We start from the raw sequence: 27,927 nt of genomic DNA, 5'->3' as shown, positions 1-27,927 counted from the left end.
TTTACATTTCAAAGGACTTTAAATAAAATCCTATTAACTACTGGATATATTTGTCTTTAACTTTGGTCTCACCACTTCTTTCACTCTGCGTAACAGGATCAGTATGAGAGAATTTTTTTTTTTTTTTGGCCAGTCCTGGACCTTGGACTCAGGGCCTGAGCACTGTCCCTGGCTTCTTTTTGCTCAAGGCTAGCACTCTGCCACTTGAGCCACAGAGCCACTTCTGGCCGTTTTCTGTATATGTGGTGCTGGGGAATTGAACCCAGGGCCTCATGTATACGAGGCAAGCTCTCTTGCCACTAGGCCATATCCCCAGCCCCAGTATGAGAGAATTTTTAAAGATTGGGAACTAAGTGAAATCTATATAGGGTGTCGAGACCCTTGAGGCCAGGGCCCGGTAGGCAATGTCAGGGGCAGTGACAGAGTCTGGAGCTGCTCTTCTTTGTGCCAAAGCAGCAGTCAAGAGGTAAAAGAGGACAGTGTGCAGAATGAAAAGCTGTCTTTCAGATCTTCCATTTGCCTAAGGTAGCACATGATTGGGTTTTGCATGCCTGGTATAAACTCTTCAAATATTTATAGACAATTCTCTTTGCCTCCAGCCCTAGTTGTCATTTAGCCGAGTTATACATACATGGTTCTTTTAATCTTTCCTTAGAAATCAACCCCACCAAGTGCCTTACTCATTCCAGGGGCATTCCTCACCACTTTTAACTGTTTGTTTTTCTGGTGGTTTATTCCATGGAAGTGCATGGAAGTAATGTGTGTGGAGGATGAAGGGGTTTAGTCACCTTCCCATCTCAAGGTCCAGTGTTTTCTTTCGGTGAAAAGTAAAACCTAATTCTTTCTTTTTCTATAATCACGTTTAAAAAATCATGTTTAACTTGCTAGATCAGTCAATATATTGCAAGAGAGAGAAAGAAAATAGTATTATATTCTCTGAAGATGATGTTACTGTTGATTAAACTCTCTTCTGTGTCTACAGCTGGCTGATCTAGCCTGCAGTATTCAAATATGAGATGGGAATCCAAAGTGATGTGGTCACAGAAAGGCTCAGGTGCCATCCCCAGACCCTGTGTACTTGTGGACACTTATTACTAATCTTAGCTTTTCACAAAAAAAAAATAATAAAGTAAACTAAAACTAGACAAGGATTTTTTTAAATAAGACCCCAAAAATCACAAGATCTCAAGAATAAAAAAGACAAATGGCTTATTTCAGATAAAAAGCTTATGTACAATTAACCAAGTACAAGGAAACCCAAAAGAACAGGAGAAAAATATCTACAAGGTATTTTTTTTTCTGACAAAGGTTGATATGTACAAAATATAAGGAGCTTTAAAAACTCAAGGGTAAAACAACTGAAAACAAAAACTTGATTTTAGGGGCTAGGAATATGGCCTAGTGGTAAAGTGCTTGCCTCATATACATGAAGCCATGGGTTCGATTCCTCAGCACCACATATATATAGAAAAAGCCAGAAGTGGCGCTGGAGCTCAAGTGGTAGAGTGCTAGCCTTGAGTGGGAAGAAGCCAGGGGACAGTGCTCAGGCTCTGAGTTCAAACCCCAGGACTGGCAAAAAACAAAACAAAACAAAAAGCCTGATATTTAAAATATGGGTAATAGATTTAAATGGCTATTTCTCAAAAGACATATAAATGGACAACAGGTATATGAAAAGATGTTCAATATCACTGGTCATCAAGGAAATACAAATCAAAACCATGATCCATGATATTACCCTTATAAAATGCTTATTATCCGGAAGACAAAGATCAAATGCTGGTGAGGATGTGAAGAAAAGGGAACTCTTGTAAATTGGAGGCAATGTGAATTAGCATATCCTATCCATGTCACCTAGTGATTCGACTACTGAATATACCCAAAGAAAATAAAGTCAGTCTGTCAAAGAAAAACATCTGCACTCCCATATTCACTGCCGCATTAATCACAGCAGCCAACAAATAGAAGCAACCTACATACCAAGCAACTGATGGATAAAGAAAATATGGTAAGTAAGCAGAAAATTTGGTATGTAAGCTATAGAAGAATCAAATTCTGTCATCTGTGACAATGGAGATGGAACTGAAAGTTATTATGTTAAGTGAAATCAGGCAGGCACAGAAAGAGGAGTATTGCATGATCTCACTCCCATGTAAAATCTAGAAAAAACTTATCTCATAGGAGTTGAGAACAGAATGGTCGTTATAGAGGCTGGGGACAGTATAGAAAAAGAGGGAAGTAGGCACTGGTGGCTCATGCCTTTAATCCTAGCTACTCAAAAGGCTAAAGACCTGGAGGATGTCAGTTCAGAGCTAGTCAGGCCAAAAAGTCTGTGAAAACGATCTCTAATTAACTAGCAAAAAGCCAGACTGGAGGCATGTCTCTAGTGCTGGAGTACTAGCTATAAACAAGAAAGGTATGTCTCTAGAGCTGGAGTACTAGCTATAAACAAGAAAGTTAAGAGAGATTGTGAGCTTTGAGTTCAAGCCAAGTGAGAGTGTGAAGCTGTCAGTTCAAGTCCGGTACTGGCACAAAAAAGAAACGGGGAAAGGAGACGGAAAAGTTGGCCTGTGGTTATTTAGTTGTAGTCAAACTTGAGTAAGAAGTTCTAATGTGTTATTTATGTTATAAATACATTCCAAGAAAAAACCTGGAAAGGGCTGAGTTTGGTGGCTCTCCCCTGTAATGAACATGGGAAACACAGATATGAGAATTGCGTTCCAGCCCGGACAAAACTATGAGACCTTATCCTAAAAACAGCTAAAGCAAAAAGGGCTGGAGGCATGGCTCCAGTGGCAGACCACCTGCTTAATACATTTCTCTGAGCTTAACCCTTTCAGTATCAAACAAATGAACAAACAAAGCCCTTTAGAAGAAAAGAATTCCAAAAATTTTACCACAGAGAAATGACAAATTTTTAATGAAACAGGTAAGTTCAATGTTGGGCAAGGAATAGAGATGTGGCTTAGTTGTAGAATGCTTGCCTAATACGTACAAGGTATTAGGTTTTATCACCAGCAATACTAAAGAAGATAAAAATATTTAACATGATTTAAACATTATGCAATGTTGTTATTTTACCATTATAAAAGCAATACATTAAATAAAACTTCAATTACTTAGAATGGGAGAAATGATCTATAGTGTCCATAGCTATGTCACCCAAAGACAAAAGTTATTATTTTTAATTGGCAGCTATTATGTACTCACCATTTGCAACACTGTGAAATGACTAGATCCAGCATTATAATTAACATATGCATTATTTTACATTTTGTGAGGATACTTAATGTTCTTCAAGAGTATATTTTGTTACTACTTACCACTTCATTTTACAATAGACCTCTTGAATTTTATTCCTTAATATTTGAATGTTTATATCAAAACTCTGACAACATCACCTCCCTGAACAACTTCTCTAGCTCCTGTTAAGTACCATCCTATTCTAATTCTAATGAGATCAACCTTTCTAAATCCTATGAGTTAGTTTATATGAATTTTTATTTCTGCCTGGCCTTTTTCCCTTCCCATGATGACATCCAGGTTAATCTGCAGTGTTCAAATGGCAGGATTTCCTCATTTTTAAGTGGCTGTATAGTAATCCTATGTGAACATACCACCACATTTTCTTTTTTCTTTTTTTTTTTGGCCAGTCCTGGGTCTTGGACTCAGGGCCTGAGCACTGTCCCTGGCTTCTTCCCGCTCAAGGCTAGCACTCTGCCACTTGAGCCACAGCGCCACTTCTGGCCGTTTTCTGTATATGTGGTGCTGGGGAATCGAACCTAGGGCCTCGTGTATCCGAGGCAGGCACTCTTGCCACTAGGCTATATCCCCAGCCCCCACCACATTTTCTTTATCCATTCATCCTCTAAGATAATTAAGTTGATCCTATTCTTGGCTGTTATAAACAGTTCTGCAATGAACAAGGGAATGCAGATGTTTCTTTTACAGACTAACTTCACTTCCTTTTTGATGTCTGTATCTAGTAGTGGGGTTTCTGGGTCATAACAAAGTCGTACTTTTAATCTTTAAAGGACTTCTATACTGTTTTCCACAAGGTTTACACTAACTACGTAGCACTTGTTAACAATATCACTTCAGTCTTTTGATGTATTTTTCCCTAATAGACATAGGCACTCCATTTGCACAGGTTAACACCTCACCTTTTCCCTTAATGTTATGACAGAAAAGTTCATATATTGTACCATCTTAAAACCATCCCCACCCTGCCCTGGTGCTGGTTCTTGTGTATGCTAGGCAAGTGCTCTACCACTGAACCACACTCCAAAGCCCCAAATGACCATTTTTAAGCACCACAGACCATTCCATTAAGTACATGTGCTATAATTTTACTGGTGGACATCAAAATCATTTTCGTATTCTTTTCTCTATTTAAAATGCCACTATAAAAATACCCTATGAAACTTTTCAGTGTTTAAGACTGTTTCTAGATTCAGAAATTAAAATCAAGGGGTCAGAGAAATAAATGCTAAGGCAAATACTACTTGAAATGACATTTACCTCCTAGGTACAAAGATTTGTCTTGATACTAACTAGTGAACTTTCAAATCTTAGAAAGTCACAGAAAACTGTCTAAGACAGCAAATTCTAAGTTAAAAGCTCTAAGCACTAGTATTCTGCTCCTTTATTTACACAAGCGTATTGCTGCTCCCTGTTGAGCTTAGATTCATCACCTTACCTAGATCTACCATCAGAAGACGAGTGAGGGCTGTGTAGAAGGTTGTTCGGCACCTGAAGTCACTGAGACTGTAACTGTCACTGATACCAAGAAAGGGGAAGTGTTCACTCTAACAAAAGCAAAAGAGCATCCAAAATTACTAATGGTTGACCTAAACTATCCAAAAAATTCTGGTCATTCATTAACAATCAACACTTACCGTGTGGTTTTTTAGCATGAATTTCACAGCATCTATTTTCACAAGTTTTTTTAAAAGAATATAGGTAATAGAAGTTAAGGAATCTAAGAAAATAATTTGTCATATCAATATATAATAAATCACAAAATAACACTGAACTACAATGGCATCAGTTTTTATTTATGAAGAATAATTATTATTTCTAACAGTATTCTGTAAAAGTGTCTTCCATCCTGTTAAGAATAATACATTATTAACTAGTGCAATTACTTTTCCATCTTATACATATTCTAGTTATAGAAAAGAAGAATGGATTTTATAATTAAGACAAGGACTCTTTTACTATTAAAGTCGTGAAAGTAGAAAATTAAAACTGACCCTCTCTACTCTTTGAGTGTAACCCAGAAATTTCTTTTTACTTAATGTTATTTCATGGTAAAATAATTATAAAAGACCTATAATAGGCAATTCTTAAAGACAATCATTCCATTTTAAGAAACAATCAGGGCAAGGTGTGGTAGTGTACACCTGCAACCCCAGCTATGCAGGTGGTATAGATCAGAGGATTGCGATCCAAGACTGGGTATGGGGGTGCAGTAGGAGCTTAAGGCTTTACCTAGAAAATAAAAGCAAAAAGATCTGGGGTATGGCTCAAGTGGTAGTATACCAGAGGCCATAAGTTCAAATTCCAATACTGCAACACACAAAAGGAAAGAGACAAATGAACTCAGCAGAAATTTAAGATCAGAATACGGTTTTGAGGATAAAGAAAATTGTACCACTAAATGTTGAAGGATAGCTTAAAGAATTAATACTTCTGGCCGGGGGGGGGGGAAGGGAGGTACAGGATAACACTGTTCAAAAAGAAACGTACACAGTACATTACCTATGCAACTGTAACCCCTCTGTACATCACCTTTACAATGAAAAAGAATTAATGCTTTTAAGTGCTTAAGTAGAAGGCTTCTTAAATATTACTTCACCCAACCTTTACAATAACATGGTTGAACATTATTTATTATTAATATTCTGTAGATGAGAAAAGCGAAGCTCAAGAGAAACATTCGTGTGACTTAGATGTAATGTAGGTCGTGTGATGTGACCATTACAGTTACACAGTAACTGTATACATGCACCTATGCTTTCTAGTAGTAGGGACAGCACTCATGCACTTTCCTAAGTGCACTGTTCTAGCAGGCACTCAGGCACTGAGTCTTTCTGGCAGGTTGAAGGACAACAAGAACAGGCAGCAAGTTTTCTCCTGCATCTAAAGATGCACATCTGATGATTTTTCATAATCATCAATCACTGGGCAGAAGGACTGCCATTCAGACTTCACTCAGTTAAACAGGGGTAAGGATCAATAAACTTCAAAATATCTTAAGTAATTACCAAATACAATTCTCTTAAAATTGCTAAGTTAAAAGTGACAGGGTCTATGGGTAATATAAATACTGCCATTAACAGGAATCTTCCTGTCAGTGATGTTAATAAACAGCAAGTCATGTTTTGACAATAGAATATTTATGGAAGCAATAAACGCAACATTCACAGGAAGGATCTCGTCTGCCAAACACACATTTTCTGCAGAACTGCATCTGTGCACTTTGTACCAAGGCCAGACTCACTGCCTTTTAATTACATTCTAAAGAAAAAAGCAATTAAGGATTTTTATCTTTTCAATAAAGGAGAGATTGTGAATTCATCTGAATACTTACATTTCCCTATAAGAATTCAGTTCAAAGCCAGTATGGCTTTAAGAAGATCAGTAATGTTAAAAAGAAAAAGGCAAATGGACCCAGTTATGACCTTTAACTTTTATTCTTCTCTAAGAGACTAGGGTTCTCATAAGTTGTGCCATTTGAAATGGGTGGGAGCACTGGATGAAATGATAGCCTGTAGCTCATAGCAATAAGCACAGCAAATAGCTGTAATAACAGCAACACTATTAGGAGTCCTTAATAGTAAAAGGATTCAGTAAAGGTCACACATGGGAAAAAAGCAGAGTCAAGATTTACATCCAAGTCTGTCTGACAAACATACTATAGTACATTCACATTTAAGATCTATAGGTAAGGACATAGTGCTTATGAACATTAAGAATGAGAGAAGAGAGTGGAATGAGAATGGAAGGAATTACTATATATTAACTACTATATAGTAAGCACTAAAGGACTAAGGATTGTAAGTATTTCAGGATGGCTTTATGGCACATGTGGTGATTCAGTACAACATAAGAAGGGGAAGGTAAATCAGATTTTCTTGGTCCAAATATAAAGTACAAACTGTGGTTGAGTAGTGCCAGGAAATTAGTTACAGGAACTCAGTAAGTCAAGTACTTGTAAAAGACCTAATTTTACTTTGGCCTAAATAACAAGTGGGAGAGATGTAGTCTTTTGAGAGAGATAGGATGGCATCTAAATAACACTTGAGGGATAATCTTGTGAAGCAAGGGTCTAAAGAATTTGGTAAAGATCTGAATTAGGGGGTACAGAGTAGGAGAGTAAACTTTCTTACCTAGGCCTGTTATAAAAACAGCACAGTAGCTAAGACTATGAGAATATTTTTCTATGGTTGACAGAGAAAAAAAACCAAAGAATCGAACTAGCATTTCTTTTGATAGGAAGTGCTAACAGAAGTATGCCTGAGGAGTGTGTGCGAGAACTAGTTTTCTTTAGGGTGGTCACAAACATCTGGAGATGGTGGTATTTATTAAATAAAGCAATGCATTTTAACATTCAAAAAAGCATCACTGCTATTGTTTATTGCCAGGTACTTCCTGTAACATACACAATTTTACTCTCATCCTTCATGGTTCTACATCTTCGCCTCACTTCTTATCGTTTGCTCTTTTCTGATTCCTATCACATCCAGAAAGTTGTAGGTAAGGTTAAAGACACAGTAGGATATCTGGTTGTGCACATTACTTAGTACTTTAAAAAATGTTTTGGCTAGGTGCTGGTGGCTCATGACTGTAATCCTAGTTACTCAGGAGGATGGGATCTGAGGACCCCCGTTTAAAAGCCAGCCTGGGCAGAAAAGTCTGTAAGGCTCTTATCTCCAATGAACCATCAAAAACATGCAAAACTGTTCTGTAAACTTAATAGCCTGCTCATTGGCTATAGCTAGATAACTTTGAATTAAAGGGGCTCACTTAAAGGAGCCCCATTACAACGCCCCAATTATTACAGTGCCAATTATTTTTAACATATAGAAAAATTAGCACATAACTTATGGGAGTTAAATTTATAGAAAGTAAAGAAAAAGAAACAAACAGTACAAGAAATGTATCCAATGCCCAACGTATGATACTGTAACCTCTCTGTACATCAGTTTGATAATAAAAATTTGAGAAAAAAAAAGAAATAATGTTAATTGACATTGGGCTAGTAAAAATTATTAAGGTGAGTATGGAATTAAGTTTAAGATCACTATTGATGTCAAAACTAGATAAAGATACAGATCTAGTTGTGCTAAAAACCAAGAAGCAAAGCAAAGACAAACGGACTCTGGAAAAGTATGGAGTTGAAAATGAAATAAACATAGTAATCAGGTAGCTTGGATGGGAACAGATTCTTTGGCTTGCAAAAAGAAAACAAAACAAAAAAACCCCAAAACTGATATAAGCTAGTAAATAGGTTCTGATACATGTGTGGGAAAAGGAACAGTCTCAAAACCTTAGAGAATTACTCTGAAACTAACTGGAAGGACTTATTTTTATCACAGACAATGTGGGCCAGCTTCCCAGGTGTGTGAGCTGCACCTTGCACAGGGTGGAAGGCAGATATGGCCTTGGTTTAAACCAAGATCGGATCTTGGTTTAAGACTCTGCTGATGGGGTCTTGAAATTCTTAGTAGTGTTTAACTAGGGAACCTACAGTTCCTTGTACTAGGCCCTCAGAATTATGTAGGTGTTTATGTAATAACATAAAGAAGTCATTAGTCCTGAGAATTGCCAAGTATAAAAGTATCGATAAAGTTAAAAAATGAGTTTGAATAAATTGATTAATTGCTGTACAACTTTTTTTTTCTTCAGTTTCTTTTTTTCGGGAGTGTGGGGGGGAGGGGAGAGATGGTTGTGGCTCCAACTCAGGGCCTGGGCACTGACCCTAAACTTTTGCTCAAAGCTAGTGCTCTATCACTTTGGGCCACAGTGTCATTTCTGGTTCTCTGGTGGTTGACTGGAGGTAAGAGTCTTACAGACTTTCCAGCTCAGGCTGGCTTTAAACTACAATCCTCAGATCTCACCTCCCTGAGTAGCTAGGATTACAGGAGTGAGCCACCAGCTTATACACTATTGGTTTTTTTTTTTTTGGTGGGGGGGAGGGAAGTTGGTTTTTAAAAAGCCAAACATATTCTGTCTTTTCTCAAACTTTTGAGCAACAGCATGAGGCCCATAGAGGGCCTGATAGGAAACCTTCTTCCTCATTATTATGTGTTTGAAACCCAAAGTGAAACACATTGCTGCTATAAATTGGAGTAATTAATAACTTGTAGAAGAAATATTGATCAACTGTTTTGCAAAAGAAAACTTTTAAATAATCATTAATGGACAACTGTGTTTAGGGTGCGATTCAGCATTTTCCTTTTCTTTTTCAGCAGTTAAAACAAATCACTTGATTTGATGGGTCTGATGCTCCTTATTCTCTTTCCAGTCTTCCCTGCAGCTTGCTTCCTTGCTCTAGTTACTTCAGCAGTCTCACTCTTCCCCAGTTAGACAAAGAAAATACTGTTATTTGAGAGAAGGTTAGACTCCAAGCACTGGGTGTCAACAGTGGAGGGCTGGCCCTTGCAGAGCTACTTCAGCACTGTGTGTGTTAGAAAAACCTACTCTGATCTCAGTCTTCAGAGTAGCTAGGATTATAGGCATGAGCCACCAGTGCCCAACTTCAAATGTATTCTTTAAATGCATTATATATGCACTGTGCAATCAATCTGATAGGATGATATAAAATCCCTAACAAAAAGGTCACTGGATTTAAAATTACAGTAGTGTGAGCAATAGGGAAGAATGAAACATAGCAAGCTGCAACTCTGGGGTCATGGTGGCTTCCAAGTCACCACGATACTGTCCAGAGAATGAGACAAATCGATTCTAATGTGCCAAGTTGGCCTGGTTTGAATGCCGTCAAATCCAACAAGGAGGTGGAGGTGTCAGAGGGAAGTACCTCGTCTGTTTTTTATTTACCTAAAGGCACTGAGATTCTGCCTTGTCACAGGTGGTGTGAGCCCATGCCACCGGTGGTGTGAGCCCATGCCACCTGTGACAAGGCAGAATCTCAGGCTGCAGCAGTGATTCTCTCAGAGCAGTGGCTCTGAGGAGGAGAGCCTACCTAGCAAGGTGCCTCTTCATCACTTTCTAATGTGCACTAAAACTTGAAACTGCTCTGCTTTAAGGCAGCTGCAGGCTTCTCAGCAATTCCTGAAAAGGATGTTATTTTTCAATTTCAATTTCCAGTCAGATAAAAGAGCACCAAAACAGAGAGACTGGAGCTGGATGCCATAAACACTGCATAACTTTCACCTGAAGCAGATCAGAAGAAAAACAAAAAACCAAACTAAAACTATCTGAAGATATGCACTTTAAAGCAACATGGAACATTTGAACATTTCATAGTAATAATGTAGCATGGCTTTTGTTACTAATATTTTAAATAAAAATGTCTTGAATATTAACATAGAAGTAGATTTCTAGACGGTGCCTGTGGCTCACACTTGTAATCCTAAACTACTCTGGAGGCTGAGATCTGAGGATACAGGTTCAAAGCCAGCCAAAGCAGGAAAGTGTGTGAGACTCTTATCTCTAATAAACTACTCAGAAAAAACTGGAAGTGGCACTGTGGTTTAAGTGGCAGAGCAGTAGCTTTGAGCACAGAGAAGCACAGGGACAGTGCCCAGACCTTGAATTCAAGCCCCAAGACTAGAAAAAGAAAAAAAAAAAAAAGGAAATATATTTCCATTAACAGAGGCCAATAAATTCATTATTTTTTTTAATCACAAGTAACTTTCTATTGCTGGAGAATGTCATCCTAATACAGAAATAACACATTGCTTTAAAATCAAGATTATAAAATACATCACAAAGAAATGGAGAGACGAAGGGTAAAAGGTGAACCAATCCAACAGCAATACTTACAAGACAATATGCTGTAAACCAACTGTACATCTCAGGGGAGGGCGAGGAGGAAACTGGGGAGGGGGAAAGTGGGGAAAAAAACGAAGGAGGAGGTAAAAAGTTTGATAAGCAATGTACTCACTGCTATGTATGTAACTGTAACCCCTCTGTACATTACTTTGACAATAAAAAGAAAATGTAAAAGAAAAAGAAATTGATTGAAATCAACAAAACATGCATTAGGTAAGCTGCAACTGCACTGAAATAGATACACCACTCACATATTCCATTATGTAAATGAACTCAAAGATATTTCACGAATGACCAGCTAGAAGGGACATAATGATTTATAATTCAAATAACTGAGCACTGAAATCAAATTGAGCTAATATGTATTTCTAAATATGCAAACTTGAAATAATTGTTAAAAAATATAAATCAATGCACCTATGTCAAATCAACCATATCTGTTGGTTTAAAATGTTACAGCCTTTTAACTTCTATCTAATAAGTTTTCAGAAAATAAGATTTTTTATTAACTTGAAGTGTTCAAAAGGAAAAACAGTTTATGAAATAAAGGGTTATAATATTTGAATTAAAATATATAGTAGAAAAGGACATTAAATAGCAGATACAAATAAATTATGCATTATGCAAATTATACTAAAATACAAATCAAATTAATTTTACATTAAACATCCATTTCAACCCCAAAGTAGAGTAAATCTAAGCAATAGATATGTGCTATAAAATAACCAAGATTTCTTTCTAGATAATATGCTCTCAAAGTAATTCATTGTGAGAAGGCCAGAGTTTGCAATACTAGTGAGTACTTATAAACCACTTCATATGTTAGAAATAGAGTATATTTCAGCATTATTGTAAGAAAAAATACAGGTTGAGTTCTTTTTTTAATAAGAAAAAAATACATATCTTAAAAAGCCAAAATGACCACTGGAATTGGGTTGTACATCATTTTCCAGTAAAAAGGAAAAACAGCCTGGACAGGTGTAATTTATCATTTTTCTGATTTAATATCAAAGAAATATATTAAAATAATAAAAAGAATCCTGAAATCCTCAAAATTTGTAGTGATAAATAGCCCTCCCTGTCTTTATTGCATTATACCTACTAACAGAAATATTGCATGGTGGATTTCGCCAGACAAGGACGATTATTTTCCAATAAAAAGTTGCATATTAAATTCCAGCACAAAAGTGGGTGTCTAATACTTTGGAAATCTTTTATGGTTTTCCAAAGAACACAATTTTAAACTTAACGAATACAAACACATTCCTGGAATGAACCTACATTAAGTTTCTATTCAAAGTCACCCATTTTCAGAGTTTTGTTTTATATTAAAATATCAGCTCGAGCTAATGATTAACTAAAACAACATTTAGTTTTCACAACACCTATATGTTTGATAGCTAATGTATAAAAGATGATCTACACAGTTCTTTCTCAATGGTAGAAATATAAAAATGGTATCTACCAAGTATTACCTAGTGAGAAAGAAGGATGGGGTCTGAGTCTTAGGAATCTGCTAGACGAAGAAATATGAACACAATATGTAACAGGAAAGCTTAAGAGTTGATAGAATGCTGGTTTGATAAGACTATTAAAGATGTAATCAAAAAGCCTATTATTTTCTTCCTGTTACTCTTTTGTGCCCCTCATCTCATGCAAATGGTGTTCTTTTCAACTTTAGAATTATATATAGTGTATAAAATATATTGCATTACATATAATGTAGTTGCTGTTAGAAAAACAATGTTTATAATATTTTTAAAACATTCTGACCTTCTTAAAACTAGCTACATGTTTTCTTAAAGAAAAAGAGTTTTGGATAGTTATGCACTATCAAGGACTTCTTTACTGTTAACCTGGGTGAACATGAACAAAACTAAGGGCTATATAAATTCAATTATGACTCGAAAATGCTCCATAGTATGACAGCTATTACAAAATTTCAAAAACATGTACTGATATATAAGGCTAAGTGAAAAAACTTCTCATTTAAAAAAAAAACCTGCAAAAGCATAAATAAGCAAAATACCTGGCTATTAGAACTTGGTTACCAGCTGTTAACATATAGTATCAGATACACAGTGAAAAGGATATCCAACAGAAAGGTCATTTAGGAATTGAAGAGTCCTGGAAATTACAGGCTCACATCTTCCCCAGTATTTAAGATTTGTAACACTAAATATAAAATAAAAAATTTATATTATATATGTTTGCCTATACAGGGAGAATCATAGAAACACATAAATTTATGTAAATTAATTACCTAAATCATAAAATGAAAAGCAGGCTCAACTTCCAATAGGACATTAAAAATTATTTTCTAGCACATTTAAATTTTGCGTAATCAATCCATACTCAACACTGCTCTCCCAATGGTGTAGAATTGCATAAACTTAGATTTATAAGTTAAAAAACCTTTTTCCAAGAAACACTGTTTGTAACCAAGACAAATAGATAATAAAGGCAAGAAATGCAAAGGAAGTCAAATAGAGGCTAATGGTTACTGCCAAAAAAGAAAAAAAAGAATGATCACATTGTGACTCCAGAACTCACTTCTTGTGGATTGTTTATGCACCTTTGCTGTCTTTAAGCAAGACAGTGCTACCTATCTGTTAAACATATATAGTGGGGGTGACAAGTAGAGGCATACAAATTTAAGCTAAATATATAAAGGTATGTCTATGATTAGAACTCAGTTAATTCTGCTAGCATTTTAAGGCTAATTTAAGGAGAAGTACCATGAATAGGTCTCTCATAGCATGGCTTCGGGTTGAAACTAACAAGTATCTGTCTTAAAGAAACCATGAGCTAGGCACCAGTGGCTCAGGTCTGTAATCCCAGCAACTCAGGAGGATTGTTGATCAAAGCCAGCCTAAGTCTGTGAGACTCTTTTCTCTAATTAACCACCAGAAGACTGGAAGTGGAGCTGTGGCTCAAAGTGGAAGAGAGCTAGCCTTCAGCAAAAAAGCTCAGGGACAGCATCTAGGCCCTGAGTTCAAGCCCTACAACTGAGAAAAAAAAAAAAAAAGAAAGAAATCATGGTTCCAGGTTTCAATAAGCTCTTCAGTTGGCTCCTAAAATAAAGTGTTTGCTTTTAACTGAAGAGAGAGAGCGAGAGCGAGAGAGAGCTGTCCAACTGACTCAAAGAGTCAGTATTTGTTTAAACCATGTTCTGTTATTGTATGGATAGCTTAACAAACACTCTAAGAATTAAAACAAATATTTAAAGTTTTATTGAAAAGTAGTATCTGGGTTGGATGTCAGTGGCTCATGCCTATAATCCTAGCTACTCAGGAGGCTGAGATTTGAGGACTGCAGTTTGAAGCTAGCTGGGGAAGGAAAGTCCATGAAAAGCTCTAGTTAACCACCAAAAAGTTTCAAGTACTGCTGTGGCTTAAATGGTAGAGCAACAGCCTTGGGCAAAACAGTTCAGGGATTATCCCAGGCCCTGAGTTCAAGCTCCAGTATTAGCATACACACACAAAAGTATTATCTATAAAAAGATTCAAGTAAAATGACATGATCTATTAAGATTTAAAACACAGAAAAGTTAGAAACCAAAACAGTAACTTACATTTTTGTCATGAATGTTTCTAAAACATGGTTGTCATCAGTTATTCCTAAGACTTCTGACATACGAGCGTATACCTGCAAGGAAAAATGTCACTGTTAAAAGCTTAATCCTTAATGTATCCTTCCAAAACAGCAAATAAAACATGTATAAGACATAGTACATTGTTGTATCCACATTGAATTAAGGAGAGCTGAGAGTTAATAAAGGATTATTAATTTATAATTTTAAAATTTAACTTTGCCTTTCAAAAAGTATCCCTCTTGGTTTGAAATATACAAACAAATATATAAACACACACAACCACACACTCATTTGATTCCCACCAAATGACATAATTTCTTTTCCTCAGTGGTAAAATACTCCTTTCTTGAAGAAAGGAGCTGGTGTGCAAAGGGCTAAAAAGCAGAGAGCCTCAACAAACGACTCCAACATTTAAAACATTCAAAGCCCTTTTGCTTAGGTCCTAGCAAAACAGCAACTAACTCCAAAGTATAGATGGCAGTTGAAAACTGGAGATTCTAAAGCAATAACAAGTTAAATAACTTACAGATATTCTCCTTAAATAATCTTTAAATTGCTCCATCTCTATGTATTGGTGCGTCTTACTTTTAGTGCTGGAACCAAAATCCCAAGCTCAAGAATTTTCTTAAAAGCATCAAGCTTCCAATTAGGGAGGTGCAGGCTGCAGAATTTGGGGGTGCAATATTGAAGTCTCAATGCATATACCCCACTTCAAGTAGGAAAATACAATACAGGCAGACAAAGAACATTCCCTAACAGCCTGGCAATGCTGAGGATGTGAATACCTCCATACTGGCTGATGTTCAGGTGTGATCACAGCTTATCCCTGCCAGACACCAACTCTATGGGATTTCTCTTTGGTGATCTGTGTTCTCCCTGTGACTGTGTCCTCACCTCCTTCTGTTTGTATGGCAACTTAGTTTCTACTCTGTCCTCTTTTCCCTGTTTAAGCACCAGTCTGATATATTGCATAGGTGATAAGGGTGATAATAAGGCACCATAAATCACGCAGAGCTACAGGTCACACAGGAGAGGGAAGCTGTTCATTACAGAAATCTTGTACTAGATTTTTAAACAGCATTCGGATCAGAAGCTTGGGTTACAAGGCTTTCAACCTGACTCTGCTGGAGGCCTATTCATCAGGCTGGTAGAATGAATGAGAGGAATAAAGGGTTGGGTATTGGGGGCGGGGACTCAAAGGTGGAAAGAGAAAAGAAAACAGTGATTTTCTGTTGCCTCTTTTGTTAACTACTAAACCCTCCAGAAAGAGCATTTCAATGATGACATAGCTATGATCTTGCCTGAGAGTAGGCTTTCCTTTTGAAGAGTGGTCATATGGGAGAGAACTAGGGTAGTTAGTTACCAGGAGTCCTCAGTGACCAGGAACTGTAACACAAAGACAGCTGAAGGTAGAAAAACATATAGAAGGAGAACTTTTCCCTTAGTTCACCACTGTCCAAATCTATCCTGGATAGAAGTATCCAAACTGGATCAATCAGAGAAGCTGATCTTGATGTGATTTATGCCATACAAAACGTATCACAACTTGGCTCCCCACACTTCATCTTCCAACATTTTCCTCAACTTCAACCCAACACTGAAGGATTACTGAGGTTTGTCATACAACTTCACATCTTATGTGATCTTCCTTTTGCAGATTCAGCCTTCTTCCGTCTCTTACCAGATTCCCATTCCCAAGCCATTTATTGGAAGATGTGCAGCCCTTCCTGGAAGGCGGGGTTGCACGTTCCTTTATGTTTCCTCATCTGATCCATGGTATTTTGGGCACTCTTAACTGTTTGGGGTCCATTTCCTCAGCCTACATGAGCACTCTGAAGGCTGATATTATGCCTTATTCTCTGGGTCCCATGTATAAGGAAATATTGGTTAAGTGAATACCACATGTGTGCTCAAGCCACGGTTTGGATCCCTAAGATGACATTATAATGAGACTATCACACCACTAATAAAAAACATTTTTTCTATTAAACATACATTAGACTTCATGGACAAAAGATGAAAACTATACATTACAAGAGAAAAGCTTGAATTGTTATTTTAACCTGGGGAACATCCAGTTATTGAGTATTGCAGCTATCTTTGATCTTTACTTTAGTAACACCTTTGTGAGGTAAAACTTTCAAACCAGAAACCAGATGCGTGTATAAAATGAGGCAACATGGGGCCTTGACCCCATCATTTGCTCTGCCCACTCTGCTCTTCTGCAGGGGTGCAGACTGTGCATGCTCTCAAGTCTGGAACACCGCATGCGCTCTTAACTCTGACTGCCATTATAAATTATAGGCACAAAGGTGAAAGCAGAATGAACATGCTTAACCTAGGACTCAAAGAATAAACTCTCCCTGAGGTAAATAGGATCATCCTCACAGATAAATAAAGTCAGCCATAAATTTCATGTTCAACATAATGGTCTTTGGGAAGGACATAACCATGGCCTATTTCATTTTTACTGTATTCCTATCTTTCTTTTCTGTTCTTTTGTTGTTGTTATTTTCTGGCCAATGCTTCTGTTTTGAATCATATAATGGCTACATTGTACTTTAGTAAAATCAAAATTTACATTTTCAAGACTTTAAAATGTTACTTCTTAATGACAATATTCAGAATGAATCTAGATTTTATTCTAAAATTATGCCACAATGAATTTAAATTATGAAACACAGACTAATAAAATTATAATAAAAATTTGATTTTATTTTTAACATTTAAAACATTCACAAATTGAGTCTGTTCTAAAAGGATAGTTCCTACCAGGAAATTTTTTCCTGTTGTAGGAAAACTTGGCATGTAAGACAGGAGGAAGCTATGTAGGCAGGCCTGTTGTGTTCTGCTGTCAAAACAGTTTCTCAAAGCATCATATTTGAACCAATAATACGCTAGAAAAAAAAAACAGTCAACACTGACACGTGGCAGTGCTTTAATCCACAATTATCCTTGTAACGTGCACCATTCCTTTTATCATCCATTAGCTTTGATTCCCATTATCCCATCTACAACTGTGTCAATGCTTTTGTCCTTAGGGATCTCTCTCCACTAGAGGATCTGACAGTCAAGCTTGAGTACTAAACAGGATCATTACCTCTGAAATCCACTTATCTGATCTACTGAATAGTAAATTGAAAAGCTCATTAAGAGCAACAATCTGATTTGTTTTCACATGTGACAGGGTCATTTAGAATCAATGTATGATTACAGCATTTCTTTTAAAAGACTCACATTTTCCAAAGCACCTTGTAAGTTCTGAGAACATGTAGAATATGAAAATGTCCCTAACATTTAGAATTTAATTATGACATAGACACAGATAATTTGGGGATGGGAGGTAACCTTCTCAGTGAAGAAATAGCTACAAAGATGTTTTATCATAAAACACAAGCCAATGGAAAATTTCTAAAGAAAATTTTAATATGATATATAGTTTTCAACTTTTACCCTTTACCACTTTACTAAAAGTATTTTTATGACGGCAAGAATAAGTTACATCACTACATTCCTTTTAAGGAAGCTTAAGTTAGCATAGGAATGCAAGAAGAGAAAAAACTCACTCTCAGTTCATAGATTCCTATCTTTTATTTCAGAATCTATTCAGATAATTTGATCATAATGAGAAACAAGCAAAAATGTAAGAAAAATACTAAATCCAAGTGTAGTGGTACATGCCTGGAATCTTTGCACTCAAGAGGCAGAGGCAGGAAGATGACAAATTCAAGTCCAGCCTGGACTACACAGCAAGACCCTCAAATTCCCTGTCACTCTCCAAGAAAATAAGTTAGCTAGGTGGCAGGGACTCATACCTATAACCCTAGCTACTCAGGAGGCTGAGATCTGGAAGAACTAAGTTCAAAGCTAGCCTAGGCAGAAGAATCTGAAATTACATGCTCAAGTAACCAGCAAAAGGCTGGACTGGATGTGTCTCGAATAGTAGAGTGTCACCCTTGAACAAGAAGGCCAAACAAGAGTGGAAGGCCCTGAAAGGAGAGAGAGGAGGGAGAGGAAGGAGAGGACAGGAATGAAAGGTTGGAGACAGAGAGACAGACAGACAAAGAAGGGGAAAGGGAAAAAAGAGGAGAGTAGAGGAAGGCGGAGAGTGGGGTAAGAGTGAAAGAGACTAAATAATTAGATGCTCTTCAAAAATAGGCTAGGCTAGGCTGGGAACGTGGCTTAGCGGTAGAGTGCTTCTTGTCTTGCATGCATGAAGCTCCGGGTTTGATTCCCCAGAACCACATAAACAGAAAAAGCCACAAGTGGCTCAAGAGGTAGCGTGATAGTCTTGAGCAAAAAGAAGCCAGGCCCTGAGTGCCAAGCCCCAGGACGGGGGGGGGGGGGGGGGGGGGGGGAGAGGGGGAAGTGAGGTCATTTATCATGAAGACAATGAACAAACAGAGACAAGCATTGAAACTAGAAACTAGATCTTAGCTGGCTTCAAGCACCCTCGCCTCTCCTTCAATATACCTATTCTTTATTAGATGACAAACTAATAAAGACATAAAGACCCAGTTCCCTGAGAGCAGAGGCAATGCTCTTTTATCTCAACTGAGCCAGTCATTTAATAAATAGCTGTTAAATGAATAAAAGTGATATTAAAATGCACATTTTGGACCATTTCATTCATAGTAATTTTTTAATAAAAAGATAAACTGTAAAGGCATAATTTGTTTTGAAATAACTTTTCTTATTTTGTAAAAATAGTATACTTAAGATTTAACTCAAAAAACTGAAGACTAACAAACTTTTGTAATTTAGAAAGGTGTAGTTTTAAAGCTTACACATTTCCAGAGAAACTCTTCCCACAGATCAGGCAAGAAGACTGTAATCCACACTCCCCTACTGTAAGCCAGAATATGACCCTGTAGTATTAATTTTCCATTAGAATACATGTGTCCCCACTACTCCAGCATATGCTGGATGGCAAACGCCACTGCCTTGATAAACTTAACAAGTATAGGCTCTGGTCCCAAAGATAACTGGATTTGAATTCTGGATCTGCCACTAACTAGAAAGACTCTGAATCTTGGCTTCCTTGTCAGTAAAACAGGGAAGGATGAAGATGATGGTATCTTCCTCCACCTACTTTAAGGGCTTTTAGAGATCAAATACTGACACCTAACACAGAGCCTGGCACTTAGCTGTTCCTTCACAGATGCTACTTCCTTTGCTATTCCCCCTAGCTTTCATACACCTTCTTCACAGCAGCTGCTAAAATAATCAACTAATACCTTTTCAAGAGAAGATCTTTTACATAAACAAAATAGAAGAAAGGTTAAAAAAGTGACTTTCTGGGCTGGGGATATGGCCTAGTGGCAAGAGTGCCTGCCTCATATACATGAGGCCCTGGGTTCGATTCCCCAGAACCACATATACAGAAAATGGCCAGAAGTGGCGCTGTGGCTCAAGTGGCAGAGTGCTGGCCTTGAGCAAAAAAAGAAGCCAGGGACAGTGCTCAGGCCCAGAGTCCAAGCCCCAGGACTGGCCAAAAAAAAAAAAAAAAAGTGACTTTCTTCAAGACTTTCACACAATAAAAATAACCATCAACACAAATAAAAACTTGAAGTTCTCATTCATAATTCTGAAACATTTAATGTATATATAGTTAATAGCTTGTTATAGCTACAGAAACTGCATTTGTTAAAAGGATAAAACAACCCATGCAAAATTTCATGATGAAAAACTCCAGTTCTGTGTCTTTGAAAACTGTTATTGCCTTGAAAATTAGAAAAAGTACCCGCTTTAATCAGTTGCCCATCTCTCTAATTCCTGAAAAATTGTTAGAAATATAAGAAATTATCATTACACACTACAGAAGATGTGTCTCTTGAAAAAACTATTTTTTTTTTTTGGCCAGTCCTGGGCCTTGGACTCAGGGCCCGAGCACCGTCCCTGGCTTCTTCCCGCTCAAGGCTAGCACTCTGCCACTTGAGCCACAGCGCCGCTTCTGGCCGTTTTCTGTATATGTGGTGCTGGGGAATCGAACCTAGGGCCTCGTGTATCCGAGGCAGGCACTCTTGCCACTAGGCTATATCCCCAGCCCTCTTGAAAAAACTATTTTAATGTTTGTTTTCTTATCCCTTTACACCTTACTATAAAGGTTCTTTTAAATGTCAGAAAAGAGAATTTGGAAATGTACACAATGTTTCAATGACTCACATTCTCTACTGGACTAGTTCAACAACAAATAATTATGAGCACTTATAAGATTCAATGATCTTGCATAGAGTTTTGAAGGGGAACCAGATTTTAAAAAACGTAAAAAAAAGGAAATAACAAATAGCAAAAATATATTTAAGGGCTGGGAATATGGCCTAGTAGCAAGAGTGCTTGCCTCGTATACATGAAGCCCTGGGTTCGATTCCCCAGCACCACATATATAGAAAACGTCCAGAAGTGGCGCTGTGGGTCAAGTGGTAGAGTGCTAGCCTTGAGCAAAAAAAAAAAAAAAAAAAAAAAGAAAGAAACCAGGGACAGTGCTTAGGCCCTGAGTCCAAGCCCACGACTGGCAAAAAAAAAAAAGATATTTAGTTGTAACTTTAATGCACAAAAACATATTTTATGATAATTTAAAAAACTACTTTCTTTTTTCCAATCCTGATCCTTGATCTTGGATGCCTGCAACACTGTCTCTAACATTCTGGGCATAACTCTGAAGAAACTAATTATATCAATCCTTAAATTTGAAGTAGATTACAGAACTGGGGAAACCCAGAATATTAGTTCCTAAAGGTTGTATGGATATATAATGACAGTCACAGAAATTCAATAACAGCCCTCTATGAAGTGTATTCAAAAACACCACATGAAACAAATTAAAAAGAACAATGAATCTCTCATTCTGTGCAAATAGGAAAATAAGAGAAACGTTGGTCTATAGTTTTTCATAAGGAATGTTATAATGAATTAAGATTTTAGATAATGAATTTTCAGAAAATTACAGTGAGCTAATACCCGTAGGCTTGTTATAAATGTTTAAGATGTTATAACTTCTCAGAGAGTTTTAGTGCATTGTACACACACTCAATGCAGAGGGTAGTAGTGCTGTGGAAATCAACTACAGAGCATTCTGCCACCACACGGTCTATCTTCCCTGAACTGATTTATTCTCACATAACTGATACCAACTCCTGACCCAAATTGTTACGATTTTCCCCCCCCTTTGGGTGCTGCCCCTGAGCTTTTTTTGCTTAAAGCTAGTATTCTATCATTCGAGCCACAGCTCTACCTCTGGCTTTTTGGTGGTTAACTGGAGATGAGAGTCTCAAGGACTTTCCTGCTCCAGCTGGTTTCAAACCTCAATCTTCACATCTCAGCCTCCTGATCGGCTAGAATCACAAGCATGAGTCACACCAGTCAGTGCCTGGCTCCAAATTGTTACGAATTTTAACCTACTGTTTCAATCTATTGAAATGACTTACCAATTACGTTTTATTTTAAACTGTAATTTGGAAAAGCAAAATCTGTCACTAAGAAGGACACAATATGATGAAAACATTAATATTTCTTAGGAAGAGAGTTTAAAATTGAGTAAGACATCATTTCTTATGAAGAGAACAATTTTCCTATTTGTCTTGGACTTCAAAAGTCCCTTGAGGTCAATTCAGTACTTTTTACAAGAAGGATCCCATCAGAGTGAAGGCTGATGGTAGCAGAGGGAAGGAAGGGAAGAAAAAGAAACTGAGTATTCAATGACTTGGCTCCAAACCATTTGGAAGTGAAGGATACTAAACTCCTTAAATAATATTTGAAGCAGACTAAAGGATCATCACAATTAACATTACTACATCAAGAAAATTAATGCCACAAGCGTCATCACTGCACATTAAATATACAGTGATGCTGAACAGATTTATATCAATATTGGGGGACTAGTTCTTCCATACCATGTAATATACTTTGATGAAATTCATTATCTTGTCTATAAAAAAAAGGACATGAGTGAAATCAGGTAGAAAAATCTTTTCATGGAACTTAGTTTAAAACCATGATTATGATGGAAATAAGGTGGAAAAGGCAAGCTATCAGCTGTCCTCATTCAGTGGAAAACAGAATAATGTATGAGAGGAACTCAGGCTATGGAAGTGTAAAATCAGTATGAATGTTACATTTTAGTTTCAGTTACTGTATCTGAACCCACCATCTGTGGTGGCCATCTTGCTAAAAAGACATGTACCTAACAAATCTCTTAAGAGGCATTTCCCAATCTGCTTGAATAAGCTACTGTATAAGAAAACTTGGAGCGACCACTTTGGCCTCACATTTCCTTAGCTCAACATCCTGTGGCACAAAGCATGAACTCAGCAGGCTGGGGTGCAGGGCTGCCTGCTGCTTGTGATAATCCCCTTTCCCAGTAGGGGCCTCCACTGATGCATGGCTAAGAACATGCTTCCTCTTTTGCTTGCACCCAGTGGGGTTTCCATTCCTGACTTGGGCCCAAATCCAGGCTTCTAAGGAAAGTGGAAAAGTTAAAGACTCCAGAAGCTGCCAGAGACATTTCTGAGTCAGAGTTTAGGTAATCACTGATTAGAAAGAGAGGTATGGGTATAGTAAGAAATTGGCAAGACTGGCAAATTTGAGATTCTTTCCCTCTCAGCTCCAGGCCCAGATCTAAGGTCGAACTACCACCTGTTCAATAGGATCTGGCTGTTTGCCTTATTTTCCTTCAGGGAGCCACTGACTAAGGATCTTCACCAGCATGAACCTAATGCCTCCCGACAGGCCTTCACCAGCCAAGAGGGACCCGGGTTGAGGGCACCAGTTATTGGTCACAGGATACATAGCCCATAGAAAGACTCCTGTGGTGCAACCAGCTGAAAGCCAACCAGAAAAGATAGAGTGTACATTTGTCTTGACACAGCTCTGCTCCTTCCTGCCGGCTGCCAATTCACTCCATGTCTGGGGCCAAGCTTCTGTTAAACTAGTCTTCTGTAGATAAAGTCACAGTAAAGTTCTGGGTAAAGATATGCTCTCCCAAGCACAATGAAAAAGGCGTAAACTATAGCGAAAGCACAGGACTATTGGGAAAAAGCCTGACCACTAGAGGGTTTTGAGACTAACTGGAAGGGGACATTTCAGGTATTTTAATTAATATCAGTAGTTTTTACAATACAAACTACAGGACAGCATGATTATATATTTTTTGGAGTAAAAATGGTGATGCTGAATCAAGCTTGTGAGAGATGGTGGCAGAGGTGGGAAACTAGGGAACACATATTTTGTTCACTTCAACTTGCCCTGTTTCTCCAAAGTATCAGATGGGACACTTTTCTTCTGGTACAAGGGACAGTACGTTCTAACTTGTTCAATAATAGATACTACTCAAAGTGGCTGAGTAATTTTTTCTTTCCAAGTATGAATAACTGGTTAGAATTAGCTACAATGAAGAAACTTAGGCTGTTTTCATGTCTTTCCAGTGCTGACTGCTGAGCATGTGGCTATAAAACATGCACTTTCTAGCACCCCTGAATTTATCCTGGATCCCTGCGTGCAAGTGCCTGTCTGTGTTAGGGATGAGAGTGAGACAAGTACAAAGACTACTGATCCCATCACCACGACCGGCAGCTCCACTCACCTGAACTATTTTCCAAGCCTTCTCTGGACTTCTGGATACATCATTCCTCGGGCGTATAACCTAAAAAGCACAGAGTTTAGGGACCTGCCACCTGAAGGCAGGGATAAGAGAAGAGCAGGAAGCCTTCCTAATCTCAGATGAAGGGAGAAAGTGGCTCAGGGGTTTTTTGACTGAGACCTAAAATATCCTGAGTCTTTGGGTTTTACGCTGGAGCCCATGAGACAAGGCAAGGCCCACTCAAACCCTGGATGTGACTAGATGGATTGCAATAGCTATATGGCTCAATGGAATAATGCACAAAACCAATTACTCAAGGGTAGACTTAACCCCCCCCCTCCAACAAATTGTAAGTAATATTTGGCAGGGCTATTTTTTTTAAGAATCCCTCATTTTGCATATACAAATATGGCTACTGGTCAGGTCACCTTCTGATGGACACAAGCACATTTTTAATAAATTTACTTCTGTTGTCACAGTGAGTTGCTGGTTACTTAATCTAATTCACACCCTCTGAGAGGCACACCAAACTGTAGCGACAGTGGGAGTTAAGACAATTTCTATGACCCTATCTCTACTTTTAACCTTTATTTTGTTCATACACATTTCCTATTAGTATAATTCTATTTCTTTTCCTACAGTGCTGTTCTGAAGTCATGTCTCATTTCCTGAATCAAAAACAACCTCTGTATTTTCCTTGTAAGAGATAAGCTACACTATGACACAAAACAAAACAAAAACTCCCAAAGAAACTATGATATAAAGAATGGAGAAATAATGTGCCAAGGAATGAAAACATAGTGTAAATCATTTCATTCATAGTTGACTACTGTGTTAAGTCTATTTTATATTATCTTCTTAAATCTTACTAAAAATGTTTCTTTGCACCAATTTCTCTCATAAGTGTCACTAGCTTCATTAACAAAAACTTTGAATTTGCTCCAAACGAAAGCCACAGTTCATTCTATGATGGTACATTAATTCCTTTAAATACATCTACAATGTATGTAAGAGCCCAAGTAATACATTAAGGCAATACACAGTTGCACAGAAAGCATATTTTTCTCATAGACAAAAAAATGAGCAAATTTATTGCCATTATTTTAGGTAAGCTGAACTAGGAAGAAACACAGACTGTGTTGTTATGCCACACAAGTGAGTTTGTTTTTGGCAGTATGAGAGATGGAAGTATAGCAGATGGTAGTTAGGGTCTCATACTTGCTAATAAGCAGGTACGTCGACAAACACTTTAACCATGCCTCTCACCTTTTGGTTTTTTGCCTTCATTATTTTAGAAGTCAGGTCGCCTTCAGACTGTGATCCTTCTATTTATGCTTCTCCAAGTGGCTGGAGAAGACATATGCACAACACTGCCCAGCCACTGTGCTTCCTGTGCAGGGCTAACATGTGTGGACTACCGCACTCAAGACATTCAGATGGAAGCTCTTGAATGTGATGCCTGTGAGGGCCTCGAATCATGATCTCCCTATCACTGCAGTTACTAAGTAGCTGAAATTACGGACTTCAGCAACCTTGCCTGGCTTCGTATGAGGCTACATTCTAGCCTAGCACAATGTGTGACAGATAACAATCATTTAATAAAGGATTTTTACTTAATGAATTAATTCTGTAACCCTAGTTATTTCATTTCTGACATTCTCAAGTTTCCTCATTTGCATGCTATAAGCAACAGTAAGCAAAGAGTTAGTATTCTTTAACCAGGCATTGGTGACTCATACCTGTAATCCTAGAGACATAAGGATCTTGATTCAAAGCCAGCCCAACCAGACAAGTCCCAGATTCTTTATCTCCAACTAAGTAGCAAAAAGTCACAACTAGAGGCCTGGTTCAACTGGTAGAGTGCAGCCATGAGTGAAAAAGCTAAGTGAAAGCACAGAGCCCTAAGGGCAAGATCCAGTATTTCCCTTCTGCCGCCCCCACCCCCACCAGAGTTAGTATTCTTGATCACTAATTAGGCCTTAAGCTGGTCAAATGATTGAGGCTAGATTGTGAAGGCTAGGACTAGTGGGATTCTACCATTCAGTAATTTTGAGGAAGTCATAAACCCTCTAAATCTTAGTTTCTTAAATTATAAAATGAGGATGCTCCTAGGGTCAAATTTATGATGTATTCGAAATGATTAATTTACAAGGTCTTTGTACAGGGGACCATGTTGTCCCCTAAAAGTTAGCTACTGTTATTACTGGCACACAGCAAGATGACAGTGCCTCTTTTTGGATTAAATGCTGGAAAACAGATGCATGTTCCAAACTGACATGTGAACAGCATAAGTAATTGTCAAATAAGAATGCCTAGAGGGGAGAATGCTTAGTGAAGGGAGCATAACAGTATGTTTTTGTGGAATGGGTCAAGTCTTTCAGGACTTCAAAGAAACAGGAAAGGTGGTGGCAAAGGAAGCAGAAGGAAAAGAAATGGTGTGTGGCAGCTGGTGATATTTACCTCAAGGGTTCATCTGCTTCACCCAAGTTTCCAATTCTGAAGCCCTCCTCATTCTCATTTTATGAGCCATCTCTCTTTCTTGCTCCATCTCCACTCAAAGTTTTCAACTTACTCAGTAAGCTGCTGATTTACATTCCCATGTCCAATAAATCATGAAAGTTCCAATTCAGATCAATGAGACAATCCAATTCTCCAAGTTGTTTTTTTTTTTAAAAAACTGGAACTGAACTCAGGGCTTGGGTGCTGTCCCCGAGCTTTTGTGCTCAAAGCTAGTGCTATAGCACTTGAACCACAACTCCAGTTCTCTGTGTATGTGTGCGTTTAAATGGAGATACAAGTTTCATAGGCTATACTGCCTGGGAGGCTCCTTTTGAGTAGCTAGGATTACAGGCCTGCACCACTGGTGCCTTGCTAAGTTTTTTTTTTGGCCAGTCCTGGGCCTTGGACTCAGGGCCTGAGCACCATCCCTGGCTTCTTCCCACTCAAGGCTAGCACTCTGCCACCTGAGCCACAGCGCCACTTCTGGCCGTTTTCCATATATGTGGTGTTGGGGAATCAAACCGAGAGTTTCATGTGTAGGAGGCAAGCACTCTTGCCACTAAGCCATATTCCCAGCCCCCTTGCTAAGTTTTTAAAATTAAACATTTACTAAATTCTTTTAGTCTCATTAAATACAGACAAGGGATTTCAGCTTTAATCATTTGAGCTTTAAATGATTGCAGGGGAAGTCTTTCACAGTAAGAACTGAAGGGGTATTCTGAGTCAGTTCTGTTCTTCTAGTATGGGTTATATCACCAATCCAGGATCTAGGACAATCTAAGATCCCATGACATATAACTACTAGGACAAGAAGTCCAATCTGTAGCTGCAGAAATGATTTTTAATCTTGGGAAAAAATACAGGGATAGAGCTTTTGACATAGTCTTATGGATCATCATTTTCTGAAGACTAGATTAATTCCTGGGCTCATGCTTAAACACATATATAGCAATTTGATATAGTGAAATGCAAAGTGGGCTAGAGTAGGATGTTTTCTTTGAAACCCAAGGTCTGCCATTGAGTACATTTTTCACTTCTCTGAAATTTTGTGCATATTCTGTAAAATAAAGATAATCACATCTATGAAACAGAAGACTGTTAGAAGACTAGATGAGAAAAATTAATGGATAATTCAATTCAGTAAAGAGCTTAAACAAAAGTAGAAAACTGGGGGGGGGGAGGATTAGAGAAGAGGGAAGGTGGGAGAAAAATGACGGAGGAGGTAACAAGTTTG

The 27,927-nt window shown here is 37.8% G+C and overlaps 1 protein-coding gene across 3 annotated transcripts in view; it reads right to left on the bottom strand.

The window, feature by feature from the left end:
* Positions 1 to 27,927, bottom strand: part of Ranbp17 (RAN binding protein 17) — a 228,240-nt gene that overhangs the window by 89,461 nt on the left and 110,852 nt on the right. For 2 of the 3 annotated variants that reach the window (XM_048334124.1, XM_048334122.1), the window contains exons 15-19: positions 24,198 to 24,257; positions 14,597 to 14,670; positions 13,117 to 13,197; positions 4,899 to 4,962; positions 4,700 to 4,808 (exon numbers count right to left, since the gene is read on the bottom strand). In XM_048334124.1, the coding sequence (XP_048190081.1) occupies positions 4,700 to 4,808; positions 4,899 to 4,962; positions 13,117 to 13,197; positions 14,597 to 14,670; positions 24,198 to 24,257 (388 nt within the window). The remainder of the gene's footprint in view (positions 1 to 4,699; positions 4,809 to 4,898; positions 4,963 to 13,116; positions 13,198 to 14,596; positions 14,671 to 24,197; positions 24,258 to 27,927) is intronic. The other variant, XM_048334123.1, reaches the window with a different exon arrangement.

Source organism: Perognathus longimembris, chromosome 25 (assembly GCF_023159225.1).
Source record: "Perognathus longimembris pacificus isolate PPM17 chromosome 25, ASM2315922v1, whole genome shotgun sequence".
Lineage (NCBI taxonomy): Eukaryota > Metazoa > Chordata > Mammalia > Rodentia > Heteromyidae > Perognathus > Perognathus longimembris.
Note: the sequence above shows the minus strand (reverse complement) of the source record. Positions and strands in the feature narration are given on the sequence as shown.